This window comes from Pteropus alecto, unplaced genomic scaffold (genome assembly GCF_000325575.1).
Source record: "Pteropus alecto unplaced genomic scaffold, ASM32557v1 scaffold314, whole genome shotgun sequence".
Taxonomy (NCBI): domain Eukaryota; kingdom Metazoa; phylum Chordata; class Mammalia; order Chiroptera; family Pteropodidae; genus Pteropus; species Pteropus alecto.
Window position 1 is genome coordinate 121,808 of NW_006435849.1, and position 13,212 is coordinate 135,019.

Below are 13,212 nucleotides of genomic sequence, written 5' to 3' on the forward strand. Positions count from 1 at the left end.
GAAGGAGGGAGACAGGAAAGAGGGAAGAGAGGAAAACAGCGGGTCTGCGAGCACCTGTCTTGTCGCCGCCCCAGCTGGGAGGCAGGCATTAACACTTCACTTCCTTGGTAAATCAGTGTCAGGCTGAGAAATCGAGGCACAAAAGGACACTGGTTAGCACCCTTTGGACCACTGGCTCACTGAAGGCCAGCCGAGGGGGAGAAAGTCACCGACGTCACCTGCTGGAGAGTGGCGTCATGATGGCCGTGCTCATCTTGCTGACTTGGAGCAGGTGATACTTCTCGCCCCGGCAGGCAGGAGATGGGGTGCCCCAGCTGGCATCCCCAGCAGAAGTGCGGAGTCCACGGAGTACAGTCCATAAGCCTCTTTATTCCTGAGGCCCCATGGGCACCCCGCCCAGGCAGTGCCATGCAGGAAGGCGGGGCTGTGCCACCCGCCGGTGTCCTCCTGTGTCTGTGTCCGCACCTGCCTTCCGACACAGCCAGAGGGGCCCCACCTCTCTGGGAGGGGAGGGCTGCCCACCGACGAGGGGCCGCATCCACCGACGAGGGGCCTCAGGATGGCAGAGGAGTCGAGGCCCGCCTTGACTCCCCAGCCGGGCCTGGGCGACGGTCTGGTCACGCCGGCCAAGACAGCAAGGCCCGGGATTCCTGACGAGAGCTGCTCCGTCCCTAGAGGTACAGCATCCGGTCGAGCAGGGGTCTCACCACCCAGACGTCATCCACAATCTTCCCGTCCTGCAAGGAACAAAAACAGCCTTGGGCAAGTTGCTAGACCTCTGAGCCTCTGTTGTCCTCATCTGCAACGTAGGGATGCCTCAGAGATGTGGGAATTGAATGAGATATTTGGAGAGGGCACCTGGAAGGACCGTGTAAGTGCACGCAAACCTTGGAGTCAGACAGAACTCGCCCTGCATCCCAGTGCAGCCCTCTCCAGGTGGCCTTAAGGATGTGAGCCAACACTGAGCCCAACTTCTGTGTTCTATCAACTGGGGAGAACTCAATGAGATAATCCACACAAAAGCCCGCCCCGGCGCATGCGCGCTCAATAAATGGTGGTTGTTTCTAATAAAAAGAGCGTGGTCCTTGGGGTTAGATCCAGCTCTGCCACTTTCTGGTCATGTGACCCCGGGAATATTACTTTCCCTCTCTGAGCCTCGGTTCTCCCATTCGTAAAATGGAAAGGAAATCCTGCCCCCTGGGACTGTGGTGACTAAGTGCTATTGGATATAGAGCATCTAGCCCAGCATCTGGTACACGACAGGTGCTCAACAAATCATAGTTATCATCATTATTTTAATTTTACGGGGGCAAAAATAAAGAAAGGCGAGCCACGATTATCTGAGTCCGTCTCACCTTAAGCCACCTGGAGTACATGCTCATCACGCCGACCTCCCTCTATCCGCCTCCCACCACCTACCTTTTTCTTCTCCCACTTCATGTTAATAAATATCTATATAAATTACGATATTTTAGAAGCTTTTCTAAGCACTTTATATAAAATAAGTCATTCAACGCCCCCCGCCCCACACACACACCACATAATCCCGTGAGGTGGAAACTATTAAATGTGTTCATTTCGCAGATGGGAAACCTGTGGCTCAGTAAGTTGCTTGGGGGTCATCCGGCTGGTAAGCAGCAGAGGCAGGATTTGAACTCGGGATTTCTGGCCTTGGAGTCCACGTTTTTAACCACTTGGCCCCAGAGCGTGCCGCGCCTGGCTTCTCAGGTAGGCGACTGGGTGTCGCTCACTAACCTGGTCGTCGGACACCTGCTGGATGTGGATGTGGGTCCCGTTGAGGATATGTAGCCGCGTGTACCCATACTCCTTCACGCGCACAGCGCTCCAGGGCCGGGGAAAGAGAGTGAAGCGGGTCAGCCGCTCCTCACAGCCCTGCCAGAGAGAAGTGTTCAGACCCCAGGCCAGGAGGACCGCAGGGGAGCAGAAACAACCTGCCTGGCCAGGACCCTGTCGCCCCCGAGGAAGACAAAGTCAGTTAAGATGACACCCTCAATAATGCTCACAATTGAGTGTTTTGACCCAGCCAGGCATCCTGTGCCCGGGTCTTCTAGAAAGTGCATGGCTGTGCAAGACTGTCCACTGCAGCATTTTCTGTAAAAGCTCTGCGCTGGAAGCCACCCAAATGCCCATCAGTGGGGATCACTTAAGGAAATTATAGGGTAGCCGTCACAAAGCAGGGTGATGCAGAAAGATGGCCAAGATGTATCATTAAAGGGGAGACGCAATTCACAGAATAGAAGAAATTGGTGGGTCTCAGCCCTCGCTGCACAGTAGACCCTCCAAGAAAGCTTTTTAAAATCAACAATGTTGCGGGGAGAGGGAGTGCTCGTCCCCACAGGAGAACACCAGGGGAATAAGGGAGCTTGAAACATCGCCATTTTGCAGCCATCGTTGTAATAACCGATTGAATCAATGGATGATAAAACTAATGATGAGAGTTTGAGGAATAACGAGGTATTTGCAGAGTCTCACAGTATCTCTCCAGGAGACACTTGTTAATTATAAAGGGGAAAAGAATGAGCATGGTCGAGAAGCCTGGCAGACATGACCTTAACCAAGCGATCAAATTGAATATCATCAGTGATGAGACAGATCTACACCAGTTTACACAATAGGAAACTGAGACTTCAAGGGGTTAAAGAGATACCATGCACCTCCTGCTGGATGCCCTGAGAACACAGTACCACTTCTGTGTATTCTTACCTAAAAGGCATAACTTCCTTCTAATCAGGAGCAAAGACCAGACAAACCCAAATGGAGAGAGAGATTCTACAAAACGACCTTGCTGCACTCTTCAAATGTTTCAAGGTCATGAAAAATGAAGAAAGAGTGGAGACATGTTTCCAATTAAAGGAAGCTAAAGAGACAAGACAGTGAAATAGAACATGTGATCTTAGATTAGCTCCTGGGCTAGGAAAAAGAAATCCTTCGATTCGATTTAAAGCACACGAATGGGACAACTGGCTAAATTTGAATGTCATAGGTTAGATAATAATAGTATATATTATCGATGCCAACTTGAATTTGATTATTATACAATAATGGTAAGACAAGGTCCTTGTTCCTTAGGAAATATAAACAGAGGCATAAAGGCATCATTTCTGCAACTTACCCTTCATTGGATCCAGAATAATAATAAAATGTGTGTGTGTATACTGAGATATACATACCGACATATAGAGAGAGACAGAGAAAGACAGAGACAGAGATATTAAAACAAGTGTGCTTAAATGTTCACATTTGAAAAATCTTGGTAAAGGAGATATGGAAAGTCTTTGTAAGTCCGAAATCATCTAAAATTTTAAAATTAAAGAGAAAAACTAATCTGTGCTGATAAAGGTCAGAATTGTGATCGCCTGTGGGGGCCCGAGGAGCCATCTGGTACTGAAAACATTCTGTTTTCTGCTGGGGATGTGACAACACAGGGCCGTGCATTGCCAGGCTCCACTCTCAGAGATTCTGGTGTTTGGTCTGGGGTAGGGCCCAGGCATCGGAGTTTTAAAACCTCCCCAGGCACCAAGGCTGAGAAGCTCTGGTGTGCGAAGCATGATCCAACTTGCTTTTTAACAGTGAGTGATGCAGTAATACATCTCTATCTAGACAATTACTCAGTACATGCACGGGACATTTTAAAATGCCACCCCAGAGACGGAATGACTGAGGCTGGAAGAAGGGGTGTGGATGGCCAGTGTTCCTTGAATTTCTATCACGAGGAGTTCTCACTAATTTCTAAGAATCAGCTTAAAAAATAACCCTTCTCTCCTTGCAGAAGTGACTGGTTCCAAGGCGGGGGCAGGGAAAACACAAGATGATCCTGCAGCCCCTTACAGTGCCAAAAAGTAAGGACATGCTCACAAAACGACAGGGTACGTCTAAGGGACAGGGGACGGAACTGAAGAGTTTCCAGTGGCCAAAGCTGGAGCAACCTGAGTAGCAACAGAAATAAAAGTACTGTATCATAGCACACAGAATAAAATAATTACTCATGAGTCTACATGCATATAAATCAATAACTAACTAACTGATAAATCTAGGAGGAATGAGGAAACTAGAAGAACCCAGAAGAACCCCACACCATTCATTGTTGCAGGCAAGACCCACCGATGGAGTTGAAAATTAGCGGGCGAAAGTTTGAGGAGAGATGGGACATTTGCATGGTGTAAAAGGATCTCTCCCAAGATACCCATTAATTAAAAAGGGAGATATAGTGGCTTTACGGTGGAGGAGTCCAGCAGACACCTCCGTAAGCAGGTGGTTCAGAGAAACACCTCCCGGGATGAGACACAAGGACCTCACAGTATGATGAATTCAGATGGACACGACATCGATTCTGTGACCATCTTCCCCCAAATGCATAACCCGATTCTCAGCAAGAAAAATGTCAGATAAAACCAAATCGAGGGGCATTTGGCAAAACACCTGGCCAGGGGTCTGCAAATATGTGAAGGATGAAAGACAAGGAAAAACTGAAGAACGGTCACAGATCGAAGGAGACTAAGGAGACATGATAACTAAATACATGTGGGATCCTGGAATAGAAAAAGGCCATTAGTGGGAAAGCGGTGGGGCGTGAACAAAGCCTGCAGTTTAATTACAGTAATAATAATAAGCCCTCTGTCCTTGCATCCAGTAGACCCAGGCAAGCCCTCAACCCCTGCCACCTACAGAACTCGTGACTTTGGATGAGTATTTCACTGTCTGAGCACTGGACAATGGGCGTGTCACTAGGTGGACCTAACTCAGCTCTAGGATTGAGTTACTGATAGCGATTGTATGAAGCTCAAGGCGCTCAGTCTGCTGGTACAAGTTTGACCCCCAACACGGAGCGAGAGGAGAGAAGCCAGAGGCACCCTTCCCCGCCCTGCTCACGGCAGATCCGGTGATGATGTGGACGGGGCCTCGAGGGTTGGTATAGGGCATCTCTCGGCTGCCGTTAAACACCTGGAGAAAGAGACAAGGGGGAGGAGCGCGTCGCACCAGGCCACGCCGGAGGGTCTGCCCAGGGTGCCCTGACACCAGCCACATGAGCCCTCGGCCCTCCGTGAGCCTCACCTGGTAGTTGTAAATTGGCCACAGCCGCTCGTATGAGTGTTCATGAGCCCAGAATTGCAGGTCGACCCCTGAGACAGAGCAAGTGGGGGTCAGGCCCCCAAATCCGGGAGAGATGGGGGTGGGACCTGAGGCTGGGGAGCTCCCTGGGTCACTCACCGTATTTGTAGAAAAGATCCTCCAATCCAAATAATTTGCCGAAGAGGCCTTTGCGAACCTGGGCGGGAAGAGCAAGGAGGTGAGGATGACTTGGGCCGACCTCCACCTGGCTCTTGGCACCTCGCCCCGGGGAGCGGGTCCTCACCTTGCTTTCATGCCAGGTACAGTCATCCAGATCAGCGTTGGAACAGTACATGGGCCGGTGACCCATGGTGATGATCCACGGCCGGGCTGCCCGGTTCTTATTGGCTTTCTAGACAGAAGGGCCGGGAGTGAGAGGCAGGGGTGGGGGCAGGGGAGGGGAGGCAGGTCCCAGAGGCGAAAGCTGACCTCTACCCAGGTTACCTGGAGGTCTCTTTCCAGCCAGTGAAACTGTCTCTCTACCATGTGGCGGCCATAATGGAGGTAGAAATAGACCTCAGTGGAGAAGGAGATGATGTGCGCAGGGCCCAGATCCCAGCTGAGGGGTCAAAGGGCAGGGGTCAGAGATAGGGTCTCATCTCCCATCCTTCAGGGGAGGGAGGCCCGACCCCCAGTTCGCCCAGGTCACCTGTACCACAGGCCTTCGCTGTTCCCTGGCATGCTGAAGCGGGCCTTGTAGTTAGAGAAGTTGCTGGATAAAAGGAAGTAAAAGGCTCGGGGGAGGGTCCAGGTGCCCCCGCCCCGCCCCATCCCCCACCGTCAGGCCGCGCGTGGCTCTCAGCCCAGGCCTCCCCCGCCCTCTTCCAGCTGCGGTCCTAGGGACTGAGGGGAGACGCTAGGAGGCCGGGCTGCTATCCCCGCGGTCCGCGCCCGCCCCGAGGCCCCGGCTCACTAGCGCTCCTCGTGGTTCCCAGGGCACGTCATGTACGGCAGGCTGGCGGCCACAGGTTCGATGAGCCGCATGAACTCGTCCCCGACCCGAGCATTGTCCTGATCCATGTTGTAAGCAAAGTCTCCTGCGCGGGGGGCGGGGAGAGCGTGAGGACCAGCCTCAGCTCTGCTTTCGCCGGAGTCCAGAGACCCGGTCGCTCAGGCGTGGGCTGGGCGACCACCGGCGTCCGAGCCGTCCCTCTTCTGGTCCCGACCGCACACCCACCCACCCACGTGGGCGCTGAGGGTGTTTCCTGAACCTCTGGCCCCTGACACCCCCACGGGCCCAGGCTAGTCTCCTGTGCTCCGACCGATCGCGGCGGCCCCCATCTCCGCCGCCACCTTGTCCTCTCCCAGAACGACATGGAGACGGACAGAGGCCGGTACTGGTTTTACACCAGGCACAGATCCAAATGCTTCACATGCTTGATCACGCCAATCTCAAAACACCCTCTGAGGTGGTGTTATTAGTAGCATCCCCATTTCAGGTGGAGAATCTGAGGCCCCGGGAGGGTAAGTGTGGGCCCAAGGTCACAGAGCAGGTTGGTGAGGATCCAGAAGTCAAACCCTGGGAGTCTGATTCCAGAGTCTGGGCTTCGCACCGTATCAGCTCCAATCTTCACACCCATCTGGTTCCCTGTCCCCTCAAATCACAACAGCAATGATAATAACTAACACTTAGGGCGCTTACAACATGCCAGGCAATGTCAACTGATTTAGTCATCAAAACAGCCCTACGAATTCTGGACTGCTCTTGGCTCAAGATAATGATACAGAGGAGAAAACCAATGCATGTAGCTCTAAGGGATTTTTAACCTGGGCAGTAACCAAGCCACCATCCCCCCATAGCCAGTCTCATCCCTCGTCCCTTCAGAACCACACGAGCCCCTGCCCCAGTCCCCTCCACGGTCCTGGCGTCACCTCCCACCCAAGTCCCCACCCCCCGCAACACCCACTCCTCCAGGCGCACCCTTGCCGATGCCTCACCCACATGGAGAACAGCATCGTACATGCCCTGCTGGGTGTCCCTGCGCAGCCGGGGGAGGGCCTTTGGGTTGTCGGCCCCCAGGTCCCCAAACACAGCCAGACGGGGGCTCCAGTGGGGCCCGTTCTTCAGGGCCCTGAAGCGGAACCGCCGGCTCCAGCCCCGAGAGCTGCCACAGCGGTAAACTGAGGGGGCGGGGGAAGGTCACGGTCAGCCGGGGGCCCCAGCTGTCTCTTCCACCCCATTCGTCTTCAGTGGGGGGCGGTTTGAATGGGGGCTCACCCATGCCCCTTCTGTCCACCTCACCCCAGATCCCCAATGCCTTCCATCTTCATTCCAGATAAGCAGATAAGCAAAGATGTTACCAGCCCAGTCTGAGCCACCAGCCCATGGGAGCTTCTAGTCCATATCCCACTTTTCTCCCCATTCCCCCCTCAACACCGGGCCCCTGACCCCTCTCACCATACTGGACCCCCGGCAGCAGCCCCCGCAGCGTGACTCGGTGCATGTAGAGCTTCCGCCGGAGAAGGCCCCCATCCACAAAGGGGCTGACGGTGCCCTGGGCCCGGAGGGGCAGGGGCCCAGTTAGCTGCATCCCGAACTGCACTTCGGAGTGGGTTGGGACCCACGTGGTCCAGGTGACAGTCATGGAGCCTGGCTCACCTGGGCAGGAAGGAGCAGAGCGGGGCTAGGCGGTAAGGCCAGAGCACAGAGGGGTGTGTGGGGACAGCAAGGGCAATGATCAACTGCTCTCAAACACTCAGTAGTTAAGGATCTGGGTTGTAGAGCTTCCCAAGCTTAATCCCAGCCCTGCCATTTCCAAGCTGTGCTCTCCTTGGGCAAGGTACTACCTCTCTGAGCCTCAGTTTCCTTATCTGTAAAATGGAATAATAGTACTTACTCTATGGGATTGCTATGACGTTTAGATGAATAAATATAAGTAAAGCACTTGAAACGGTGCCTAGTACGGTTAGGGTTATATGAGCGAGTGGATATATTATTATTAATATCATTATTTACTATGTGTAGGCCTTGTGCCAAACATTTTACATACGTATCATTTAGGGGTTATAAACTCAGATGTCTAGAGGCCAGCTAGGTAATAAATGGGGACAAAGGCTGCCTGTAAAGAGTAAAGCAGTAGGGTGTTGGGGTGTGTGTGACAAACTGTAGACCCTGACCTGTCTGAGAGGGGCAGCCTTTGCTCAGCTCTGGTGATAGCTGCCATGCAAGAAGCAGGCCCAGCACCACCAAATCTGTCAACTTCTAGAATAAATAAATAAATAGATAGATAAATAGATCAATCAATCAATAAATCTTCCTAGGATGATTTTTACATAGCTAGATATACAAATCCAGACTTTTAAGCGATTGCTCCAAATTCTTAAAATTTAGCAACCGACTCAAGATTTTAAAAATACCGTGAGGTATAGTATAATGTTAAAAGCGTGGGTTCTTCCTCCAGCAACATGAAAATGCATGCACGCAAGGTTACTCATTGTGTGTAATCCCAAAATAACAGAAACAACCGGGATGTCATACGTAGGAGAATGACCGAATAACTCTGTAACGCACGTACAGTGGAGCACTATGCAGCCATCAAAAAGAAAAGAGGACATGCTCTAAGAACTGCTATGGAATGATGCCCAGGACATGCAGTTAAATTAAAAAAGCAAAGTACACAAAAGTATCTAGAGTCAGCTCCTCTTCATGGAAGAGGATGTGAAAAAATATGCAGGGATCTACTCGTTTGTACCAAAGAAATACAGGGAGAATACACCCGGCACTAAAGAGGTGGATTACTCACATGGGGTAAATGCGAAAGAAGGGGTAGAAAAAATGGGAAAACGGAGTAGTAGGAATGAGGAGGGAGGAGGCCTCTCTGAGTCTATCTTTTCTGTAGAATCCTGACTCCTAGAACTACAGTCGTGTTTCATATTTCTTTCATACACCCCAAAATAAACTAACAATAAAAACTACCCAGGATGTGGGAAGAAGCCAGTAGGTGTAGGAAAGAAAAGCAACCGTGGGAAAGAGATCTTGACTGGGCACTGTAAGACGACAGAGAAAAAGGACCGCACGTATGTGCCGTCGCCCGGTAAGTGTTCCCACAGGGATACGGGCAAACAATTCTGAAACCACCTTATGCCTACACTAGCACCGAACAAATAACTAAATATATTGTAGGTAGTGGGAGCTAGATTTCTCAGTGTTGGAGAAAGAAGTTACAACAAAGGAAAGAAGACGGCGAAAATAAACCCTTGATGTTGGACCAAAATCAGAGGTATCAGTACGATCTTATGGTATTTAATAAATATACAGGTCAATATGGAAATACATAATATATACAGATAGATATAGTTGTGTGCATATGGGTATTGACATACATACGTGTATTGGCTAGCTCTGTTTTCAATGACACCTCAGTAGCAATGAGCATGCTTAGTGCTCGGATCTTGGTTTCTAAATACCCATTCTCCAATGAAAGGAACCAGGGCTCCTTGGAGAAGAGGTTTATTCCAACCACAAGGTGAGAAATATACAGAAGGAGCCTGGAATGATTTGTGATGACAGAAAGTAAGGAAGTACTCAAAAAAACGATGGAGGATTTGTTTAAAGAACACAGGTGCCAATCTGAAAGAATTCTAAAAGACCAAATTGGGGACATGTGAGACACAAAATAAATACAGTATTGGATTTTAACCCATGGAATAAAATAAATATCTGTGAGCCAACACAGATATAAATAAATAATTGAATGAATGAATGAATGAATGAATGAATAAATAAATAAAGGGGAGAGGAACAGCCTTTCCTTACAGGAAAATTTCAGTTAGTTGGAGAGAAGAATTAGAAGATTACAAAATCACAATTAGGCAAACACCATGCTAGTAATTGTTGCAAACAGGATCCACCGATGGATACTAAAGTTAGTGGATGAAAGTTTCAGGAGAAACGTGATTTTCGTAGTCTCAAGGACTCTCCCCCAAGATATTTATTAATGACAAAGGAAAAAATAAAAACTACACAGTGGAGAAACCCAGCAGGCACCACTTTAACCAAAGCAACGACGGTTAACATCACCAGTAACTGCAACAAGCCGCGTCAGCATCATTAACTCTGATTCACGCACCAAGAAGGACACAGAATCACATCTATTCTCATCTTGCCAGAAAAATGCATAACTTAGTTCCAATCATGAGAAAATATCAGACAAATCCAAAATGAGGGATAGCCTACAAAATAACTGCTCAGTCCTCAAAAATGTAAAAGATCGTGAAAGGTAAGGAAAGACTGAGAAAATGGCAAATTGGAGATTAAGCAGACACGATGACCAGATACTAAATAACTAAATAACTAAGTGGAAACACTGGTGAAATTCAAACAAGATCTGTAGTTTAGTTACTAATGTTATATCAACATAACAGGGTTTTTTTTATTTTTATATTTTTATTTTATTTTATTATTTTTATTTTATTTTATTTTATTTTATTTTAACATTAGTTAATACAATTATATAATTTTCAGGTGTACATTATAATTTGACATCTATATATTCTATTATACGTTTACCACCCAAAGTCTAGTTTCCTTCAGCTACTTTTTGTTTTTTTTTTTTTAGATTATATATTCGATTACTTTTTCTTTATCTATTGGCTTAGGGTTTTTTTTGAATTTATTAATATATATTTTTATTTTTTAGTTATAGTTAACATACAATATATTAATTTGAGGTGTATGACACAGCGATTAGACATTTATATAACTTATGATGTGATCATCCTGATAAATCTAGGATCCAACTGATAGCATATGCAGTTATTACAAAACTACTGACTATATTCCTCATGCTATACTCTATATAGCCCCATGACTATTTTGTAACTACCAATTTGTACCTCTTAATCCTCTTCCCCAACACTAATCCCCCCATCCCCCTATCTGACAACCATCAGAATGCCCTCTGTAAATACAAGTTTGTTTCTGTTGTTTGTTTATTCTGTTCTGTAGATTCCACATTTGGCAATTAACTTTCTCTGTCTGATTTACTCCATTCAACACAATACCCTCTAGGTCCACCTATGTTGTGGCACACGGTAGGATTTCATTCTTTTTTTATGGCTAATATTCGATTATATATATGTACCACCTCTTCTTTATCCATTCATCTACTGATAGACCCAACATAAGCGGTTTTAAAAATTGTACCGTGGTTAGGTACGATGTTAACGTTAGGAGAGACTAGCTGAGGGGAAAAAGAAGCTCTGTCGTATTTTTTGCACATTTTCTGTTAAATCTAAAATTTGTACAAAATTTATAGTTTTAAAACAAATACTGTGGGCTCTTGAGTTGTCTGGGTTCAAATTCCAGACTGTGACCTCTGGTCAGACTCTTCATCTCTGTGAGCCTCAGTTTACTCTTGAAAATAGGAGTAACAATAGTACCTGTGGCTTAAGGTCCAATAGGAGGTTAATTGAATTATCCATCTGAAGCACTTAGTCAAAAAGTATATCTGCTACTATTATTGTGTAGGCCAGACAAAGGACAGCTGTGACCTCACTGGATTTTCACAGCGGTCGGTGAGATTGTATCATTGTTCCATTTTACAGAGGCCTCCAGGCACAGCGCCTTGTTCAAGGTCACTTGGCCTGCAAATGTCAAAGCCAGCTCATTGATGCTGTTTCAGATTCCACGTTGCAACTAGCTTTTAAAGAACTATCTTCTTTAAAATTGTCAAGGAAAATAAGGAAAAATTGAGGAACTGTCACAGATGAGAGAGACTAAGGACATGGAGGTTAGAGGTGATGTGGGATCCTGGATTAAAAGAAAGACGGTGGGAAAACTGGTGAAATCTCCCCCCAAATCCATAGTTCAGTTAGTAATATGATATCAATGTTAATTTCTTAGTTTGGTCAAGTACCATGGATATATGAGATTAACGTTAGGGGAAGTTGGGTGAAGGGAGCGCAGGAACTCTGTACTATGTCTGCAACTCTTCTGTAAGTCTAAAATTATTTCAAAATATAAAGCTAAAATAATTAGAAAGGGAGGGAGCAAAGGAGAGAAGAAGGAAGGAAGGAAGGAAGGGTGTTGAGTTTGGGTGCAATATCAAAAAAGAATAGCCACAATTTTTGAAACTCCTTTTAAAATCCTCCCTGTTTCAACTACGTGTCTGCGTGAGACCAAATTTTCTTCATATACATCATCCAAAGCAGCATATCATAACAGACAAGCAGAAGGAGAATCCGGCTGTATATAGACATTGAAGAGATTTAAAAAGATGTAACTCAATGGATCTACTTTCTAAAGTGTAGTTATTTTTTCATGAAAAAATGTCATTTACCTTAATACAGACTGGGTTTATTATTTATTTTAAATGACAATAAATATTTCTAAATGCCTCGGTTTGGGTTTCTAATATGGCCAATATTATGGGTATAATTCATTTAAACCAAAGTTCTTTGAGGTTCTCAATAACTTTTAGCTGCAAGAGGTCCCGAAACAAGCACATAGGAGAACCACTGCTCTGCGCCAAGCTCCGTTTTTGCCACTTCACAGGTTATATTTCATTGACTCCTCACTACGAGGTCACAGTACTATTATCTCATTGTCCAGATGGGGAGACTGAGGCCACAGGGGTTAAGTCACTTGCACAAGGTCACAGAGCAAGTAAGCCGGGATTCAAACCCAGAGAGTCTGGGTGTAGAGGGTCCAGAGTCCAAGGTCTCACCACCCAGGTGATCAAGGATCAGGAGGCAGCCTTGTGGGGACACGATGAGCAAGGACAACAGCAGCCCCTTTGGAGAGGGCTGACAATAGGCCGGGCACCAGAATCATTTCCCAGTCAGACGCACCACTAGCTTATAATCCTCATTTAACAGAGGCGGACAACTGAGGCTCAGGAAGAGCAGCCAGCAGCCTAAGGTCCCATAGCAGTCTGTGTGGCATTCCTTGGCCCCCAAGCCACTGGGCCTTGCTGGGAAATAGTCACAGATACTTACTTACCTGGGTAGGACAGGTGGACTTGCTCCGGGGCAGCATTGGGATCCTTTGGGATCCCTTGGACTCGCAGGGAGAAAAACAGGAACAGACAGCAGCAGAAGCAGCAGGACCAGCAGGGACGGAGGGGGAACATGGTGGGGTGG

The 13,212-nt window shown here is 47.7% G+C and overlaps 1 protein-coding gene across 1 annotated transcript; it reads right to left on the reverse strand.

The window, feature by feature from the left end:
- Nucleotides 1–411: 411 nt before the first annotated feature.
- Nucleotides 412–13,202, reverse strand: ACP7 (acid phosphatase 7, tartrate resistant (putative)). The gene is made up of 12 exons (XM_006911692.3): nt 13,073–13,202; nt 7,529–7,729; nt 7,069–7,251; nt 6,044–6,167; nt 5,780–5,842; nt 5,575–5,689; nt 5,375–5,482; nt 5,230–5,287; nt 5,074–5,141; nt 4,891–4,962; nt 1,756–1,893; nt 412–737 (listed from the first exon to the last, which is right to left on the reverse strand). Exons 1-12 carry the CDS (start codon nt 13,200–13,202, stop codon nt 672–674), a joined length of 1,326 nt encoding a protein of 441 aa, XP_006911754.1. The 3' UTR covers nt 412–671.
- Between the last annotated feature and the right edge of the window lie 10 nt (nt 13,203–13,212).

Bases quoted from the DNA above. Each gene is read 5' to 3' on its own strand.
- ACP7 (XM_006911692.3), bottom strand. From the start codon at position 13,202: ATGTTCCCCCTCCGTCCCTGCTGGTCCTGCTGCTTCTGCTGCTGTCTG. The intron at 7,252-7,528 runs GTGAGAGGGGTC...CCGCCCCCTCAG, and splicing joins GCTGCCGGGGGTCCAGTATG to TTTACCGCTGTGGCAGCTCT. The intron at 5,843-6,043 runs GTGAGCCGGGGC...CCTTTTATCCAG, and splicing joins GGGAACCACGAGGAGCGCTA to CAACTTCTCTAACTACAAGG.